General features: G+C 41.4%; 1 protein-coding gene across 4 annotated transcripts in view; it reads left to right on the top strand.

The window, feature by feature from the left end:
* ppp3ccb (protein phosphatase 3, catalytic subunit, gamma isozyme, b) overlaps positions 1-7500 on the top strand; it is a 50551-nt gene that overhangs the window by 24441 nt on the left and 18610 nt on the right. For all 4 annotated transcript variants that reach the window (XM_039779118.1, XM_039779120.1, XM_039779117.1 and 1 more), the window contains exons 4-6: positions 3119-3230; positions 4990-5135; positions 5573-5712. In XM_039779118.1, the coding sequence (XP_039635052.1) occupies positions 3119-3230; positions 4990-5135; positions 5573-5712 (398 nt within the window). The remainder of the gene's footprint in view (positions 1-3118; positions 3231-4989; positions 5136-5572; positions 5713-7500) is intronic.

Here is a 7500-nt window from a genome sequence, read left to right as displayed (position 1 = left end):
TAGATTCTCACTGAAGGCATCAAAACTATGAATGAACACATATGGAATTATGTACTTAACAAAAAAGTGTGAAATAACTGAAAACATGTCTTATATTTTAGATTCCTCAAAGTAGCCACCCTTTGCTTTTTTGATAACTCTGCAAACCCTTGGTGTTCTCTCAATGAGCTTCATGAGGTAGTCACCTGAAATGGTTTTACCTTCACAGGTGAGCTTTGTCAGGGTTAATTAGTGGAATTTTTCCCTATTAATAAAAAGCAAAGGGTGGCTACTTTGGAAGAATCTAAAATATAAGACATGTTTTCAGTTATTTCACACTTTTTTGTTAAGTACATAATTCCACATGTGTTCATTCATAGTTTTGATGCCTTCAGTGAGAATCTACAATGTAAATAGTCATGAAAATAAAAAGGAAACGCATTGAATGAGAAGGTGTGTCCAAACTTTTGGCCTGTACTGTATGTAATATATTGTATTTACGTGTCATGCCACTAAGTGGGCCCCACCCCACATGAAATTACATAACACCAATACAAAAGTAATTTCATCCACTGCTTCCGTTCCAACGTCCACACCCAGCACACTCTACACTCTACTCTACTTTAAGCGACTTTGAGTGAAAAGTGCTATATAAATTCTATTATTATTATTATTATTATTATTACTTAACACAAAATAAGGAGTAAAGCAAACCCATTACAGCAGCCACAACACAATAGTGTAACCCATACATAAACTACTAAACAAACTAGAACTAAACATTTCATACGTTAAACTACTGACTGAGGGTGTGACGGAGACACACAGCTCACGAGAACCAGACGAGATTTTAGCACTTTTTTTTTTTTTTTTTACGAAATCTTCAATTAAGAAATGTGACTGGAAAAGTAGTCTTTCCTCAGAGAGCCGTGGTTACAACGTAACCCAGCGTTGCATTGCACCAGTAAACGAGGAATTAGGCTGCTCTTGATTTATGAGCATTTTAAGACGAGGGGAGAACATTGCTCTCTTCACTGAGAGGCAGCTTCTCTTTTGCAGGAACGCCCTGATCACATTCACACAGTTGCACACATTCATACCTGGAAGCTGCCCAGCACAACCACAGTCTGATCTGCTGGCACACCGAGCAGTGGTGGTAATGAGGGAGGGCCGAGCGCTGCTCTTTCACTTTCCCCACCGGGATTTTTTTATCCTGTCGGTCTGGGGGGATTGAACCGACGACCTCCCAGTCACAAGCTCTCTTCTCCAACCTTTAGGCCACCACTGCCCTGCAGTTTAATTTCATTAAAAGTAAAGAGAGGTTTTGCTTTCTGCTTTTGACTCATTTAAAAAAAAAAGAGACTGAGTGGTCTGCGCACCACAACGAACTGCAGGAGAGAGAGAGAGAGAGAGAGAGAGAGAGAGAGAGAGAACGCTGGGTTTTACAAGCAGCTTTTTACAACTCTGCTACCGCTCTGCAAAAGTGAACTCGGAATCAACTTTGGTGGAGGGGAGGGGGATCCTCTCTGCTAGTTTAGAGGTCCGAGCCAGACTCCTCTTCAGAGCCAGATGGATTAGAAGACCAAACAGGTCCGACTCAGTGTACTAGCCGCTGCTCTGCACTTCTTCAACGAGAGATCTCGTCATATTTAATCACACCTCTGTTACTGACGCACACAAAAACAAACAATCAGGGAATGTCTCTTCCAGACAGAGAATCGTCAATACTAAGCAGTCCTCCGTTTAAGCCCATGCTTGTTCTTAAAAAGTCTGCATAAAAAATGTTTTTTATGTTCAAACAACCAGACTAACAGACCTACTGTATATCCTGGCTCTTCCACTAGAAGTGTGTCTGTATCTGCAGAGAGCCTGCCCTCTTTCTTAGATTCTCTCTTTTCTTTTGATTTGGCTGTGTGCCGGATGTTTCTGGGCGGTAACAAACACCTACCAGTATACAATACCCAAGTACACATCATGCAACATTTCACGATATTAGTGGTGCACCATATATATCGGCTCGATATGGTCATTTCTTTTAAACACATCGGTATTGGTTCGATGTCAAATTATATATAATTATATAAATATTAATTTTTTCTTCTGAAAATCTGATGACAGTCATATTTTGCAAACAGGTAAAGGTGCCTAATATGTTACATGTCATTTAGCTGACTCTTTTATCCAGAGCGACTTACAATTGTTATATACAGTACAGGCCGAAAGTTTGGACACACCTTCTCATTCAATGCGTTTCCTTTTTATTTTCATGACTATTTACATTGTAGATTCTCACTGAAGGCATCAAAACTATGAATGAACACATATGGAATTATGTACTTAACAAAAAGTGGAATAATTGAAAACATGTCTTATATTTTAGATTCTTCAGATAGCCACCCTTTGCTTTTATTAATAAGGGAAATAATTCCAATTAATGAACCCTGACAACACACACCTGTGAAGGTAAAACCATTTCAGGTGACTACCTCATGAAGCTCATTGAGAGAACACCAAGGGTTTGCAGAGTTATCAAAAAAGCAAAGGGGTGGCTACTTTGAAGAATCTAAAATATAAGACATGTTTTCAGTTATTTCACACTTTTTTGTTAAGTACATAATTCCATATGTGTTCATTCATAGTTTTGATGCCTTCAGTGAGAATCTACAATGTAAATAGTCATGAAAATAAAGAAACACACTGAATGAGAAGGTGTGTCCAAACTTTTGGCCTGTACTGTATGTCAGAGCTCACACTCCTCTGGAGCAACTAGGGGTTAAGTGCCTTGCTCAGGGACACACTGGTTGATGTATCGCAGTGGGAATTGAACCCCGATCTCCTGCACCAAAGGCATGTGTCATATCCACTGGGCCATCACCACCCAATATCAGTCATTTTGGAAAATAAATCACAAAAGTAAAAAAAAAAAGTTCTTTTATTTCATTATCATAAAAATGTGTTTTCTATACAGAGATATCGACATCGGTAAATATCGGTATCGGTCATAACGGCAATATTAATATTGGTTATCGGTATCGGCCACAGTCATCCCCATCGGTGCATCGCTACGTGCTACATGTCCTCCAGGCCTGTATTCCATGTGCCCTGTTTGAATGCAGTGTTTGCTGTGTCTCCCTGCCAGTGTGTGCTGTACCTGTGGGCTCTGAAGATCAACCACCCCAACACGCTCTTCCTCCTCAGAGGCAACCACGAGTGCCGGCATCTCACAGAGTACTTCACCTTCAAACAGGAGTGTAAGTCCTCCACATCCTCTTCTCTTGTTTGTCTTTTAAAGGGCTCGGCCATGAGCAAACACATTTATCTCTCAGCTAAGGCCGTTTTACAGTAGGGGGCGGAGCTCTCGCCGTAGCCTACGTAGGTGGCCTGCTGTTTATATGTGTGTGTGGAGAGTGTGTGTATATGTGTGTGTGTGTGTGTGTGTGTGTGTGGGAGTGTGTGTGTGTGTGTGTGTGTGGAGAGTGTGTGCGTGTGTGTGTGGAGAGAGTGTGTGTGTGTGTGTGTGTGTGTGTGTGGAGAGTGTGTGTGTCTATGTGTCTCTGTGTGTGTGTGTGGAGTGTGTGTGTGTGTGTGTGTGTGTGTGTGTTGCGGTGTGTGTGGGAGAGTGTGTGTGTCTATGTGTCTCTGTGTGTGTGTGTGTGTGTGTGTGTCGGAGCTCCGCTCTGTGTCAATATGCAGAGAGCACAGATATGCTTGTGCTCAGACGCTTTTGGAACCGAAATTTGGCACCGAAAGATAAAGAATTTTTCGATACTCATAGGATAGTATTTTTTTCGTTACCATAAAAGTATCGACGTTCGGTACCCAGCCCTAGCAATAATACAGTCAAAATATTTGACTTTTTCTCTTAAATAAACACGTCAATAATCACATCACAATAAACACGTCAATAAACACGTCAATAATCACATCACAATAAACACGTCAATAATCACATCACAATAAACACGTCAATAATCACATCACAATAATGCAACGCTACCAAGCCACGTGTAGTTACATATTTCGAGAGGTGCGCGTCAGGCTACGGCCTAGGGTCCAGCGTAGACGCAGAGGGGTCTGCGGGGCTACGCCATCGATTTTACACACGACTATAAAATGGCCTTTAGGGTTGCAAAGGGGCAGACATTTTCCAGAATCTTTCCATGGAAAGTTTAGCTGGGGAAGTTTGGAAACATTCCAGTTTTGATTTACTATGTTTAGTGTAGAGTTGGGCGATTTGTTTCCCTAAAAACATCTGCGATTTTTTTTTTTTATAAAAAACTCGATTTTCGATTCGATTTCCCCCCCTTCCATTTAAAACAAAATAACTGCGAACTGTAAATATATTTAAAAAAATATATATATTTATTGTATTATTGTATTATGCAAAACTGAGCCTTCTCGCGGTCCATTCTCTTCGGGGTTAAGATGTGACAATCAATCAAATTAATGAATAATAAGAGATAAGGTGTGTGTGTAGGTAGGTGTGTGTGTAGGTGTGTGTATTGGCTGCAGTGATGTATGTGTGACTAATACTACTAAATAATATTAGTGTGGTGGTATGTGCGTGGTTATAGAATATGCAATGCCTGATAGGGTAAAGTGCAATATTTTTTATATATAATAATATATAGATTTATTTATTTAGATTAGGACAATGCACATTAATCAACATTTCTGTAAATGCGCCAGTGTTAGCCAGTCGGCAAATTTTCAACTGTAGTCCTAGTTGCCTAGCATGCATGTCTTTATGGTGGGAAGAAACCCACGCAAACATGGGGAGAACATGCAAACTCCACACAGACAGGCCCGGGACGACCTGGGTTTGAACCCAGAACCTTCTTGCTGTGAGGTAGAAGTGCTAACCACTGAGCCACCGTGCTGCCATCATAATATGTTTATTGTGTGTTTTTGTGCGATGTGTCGCCAAGATGATTTTCTCCAATAGGAGACCATAAAGGCTTATCTTATCTGACCTGACCTGACAGCGATGTGTTCTTCTGTGTCCTGCAGGTAAAATAAAGTACTCTGAGTGCGTGTATGACGCCTGTATGAATGCGTTTGACTGCCTGCCTCTGGCTGCTCTCCTCAACCAGCAGTTCCTCTGCGTGCACGGAGGTCTGAGCCCCGAGGTCACCTGCCTGGACGACATACGGAAGGTAACTGAACCGTCTCGGGGAAACGTCGGATATTTCGTTTTTTTGGGGGGGCATTTTTAGGCCTTTATTTCCACAGGACAGATGATGACATCCTACCTGCAAACTAGTCGCTTTTCGGCGAAAAATCGCCTTTTTTGAATGGGGAAATGTCATCCACGTGAATCGTGTAGGTCCGAAGAGTTTTTATTTCGGGGGGCAGGGGAGGGGTTCGATAATACGGCACCGGTGCCTTAACGACCGTTATCTACCGGACCGAATAGCAACGCAGATTTTGGTGCCTTATTTAAGTGCTACTTAAATGGTGGTGGTGGTGTCACCTTTTTCAGACCTTCTGAGTTTGCAGGTATGAGACTTGAAAGGAGAGAGAGAGAGAGAGACTGGGGGGGAATGACACGCAGCATGATTGGTTTAAACTGCGGCTGTGTTTCTGTGTGCAGCTGGACCGGTTTAAAGAGCCTCCTGCGTTCGGGCCGATGTGCGACCTGCTGTGGTCGGACCCGGGCGAAGACTACGGCTCGGAGAAGACCCAGGAACACTTCTGCCACAACAGCGTGAGAGGCTGCTCTTATTTCTACAGGTACGGCTCTCGCTCTGCTGCTGCTGCTGCTGCTGCAAACGTTTCCACATTTAAAAAGCAGCCTGGTCTCTTAATCTGAGCTGATTAGAGCTTTTTACAAACAATGGCTTATCTCTGGATAAGTGGACGGCTGGGTAAATCCGCTGTCGGACAGATAGTGGAAATAAATATTAGCGTTCTCTGCTCTCTCTTAATATTTGTACTGAATTTGCTGTGTTGACACCACACGGAGGTCACAGCGAGGGGAAAGCTGCTGCTGCTCAAAGCCTGGTTCGTTTGTTTTAGTAGCAGGACGTTTAAATAATTCACTGAGAAATTACAGCAAATTATTTCTCTAATAGAGGTCTGTGTGATTACCTCTCATTATTAGTTTAAGTCCCACTCACTGTTCAGCTGCAACCCAACCTTAAAGGGTAAATAACTTCAGTATTTGTCAACCTGGACCCTATTTACTCATGTTTGTGTCTCTCAGTGACTGATGGGAGCAACAATCTTTGAAATTGGAAAAGTATTAAGCGAGAAACAAAGCTGCGATGTAACATTCCTTCAGTCAGCGTCCACTAAAAGTTGTGTTGTTGCCGCTGACAGACTCAGATTATTATTCTAAGTGTCTGACAACATTATGGGATGGATCCCTACAGAGATAGCAGGGCTCCAGACTAACCTTTTTCACTAGGAGCACAGTGGCCCCCAACTGAAACTTTTAGGGGCGCAACCAGAAAATGTAGGGGCACACAGCGTAAGTCAACATGCTAACCAAATATTCACATTTCTACTTATTTCCACTGTATTACTAATAAATAATTTGATAATAGATGCAGAAATTACAATGTGCTCTTTCAAATTCAGCGTCACTTTTGAAGATTCAACATAGAAGGCACTGTTTCTGTCATGACAGTAAACTAAATATTTAAAATATATACTAGCTCTAGTCTACAATTACAATGAATTCAACTTAAAATTAAACATGCATTGTTTAGGCTACTACCCTTAGGATTGGGTACCTTTCGCATCTGAACCAATATCGGCACCAATACCTGAAATTCTGTTCCAGTACTCAACGGTACTCTTTTCGGTACTTTCCCTCTGTAATTACAAAACAATTATTTCAGTTGTAAAAATAATTCCAAACCTATTTATCCTATGTACTTAGAACATTGTTATGTTATTAGAATATGCTACACTCTAAAGCAATTAAACAAAAATAAAAATCCTACAACCTATTGAATTGAATAATTATTAATTTCTTACTCACTGTAACTTTTATTCTTGTATTTGTATATTATTATATTTTAGCCTGTTGTATTTTCATCATGACCGTTTTTAATTTCTCTTTAATGTTTCATGTAAAGCACTTTGAGTTTCCTTGTTGCTGAAAGGTACTGTAGAAATAAAGTTGCCTTGCCTTACAACCTCAGCCTGCCAGTCAGTCACCAGGGCATAGAAACCACTGTGCCTGCTGCTTTTCTAAGAGGAAGTGTAACGTCAACAGCACCGCGACCGCTTTCGGCTCGCCATTAATATCATATCGAAGTTTTTAAAAACTGTAACCACACTTGAAACCACTTTATCGGCATTACCGTGACTTCAACAAAACCTGCAGCGCCGACGTAGTTCGCACTGTCTGCAGCGCTGCGCGTGTGTGCGAGTGTGTTTGTGTCAGAGCTCCGCTCTCTGTCAATTTTCAGAGAGGACAGATAAGCTTGCGCTTACGCGCTCAGATACCGACATTTTGACATTTAAAGTGTAAAAAAAGGGGGCAAATTTACTGGTCGCACATGTGCGACT

The sequence above is a fragment of the Perca fluviatilis genome, chromosome 17 (assembly GCF_010015445.1).
Source record: "Perca fluviatilis chromosome 17, GENO_Pfluv_1.0, whole genome shotgun sequence".
Classification (NCBI taxonomy): Eukaryota; Metazoa; Chordata; class Actinopteri; order Perciformes; family Percidae; genus Perca; species Perca fluviatilis.
Note: the sequence above shows the minus strand (reverse complement) of the source record. Positions and strands in the feature narration are given on the sequence as shown.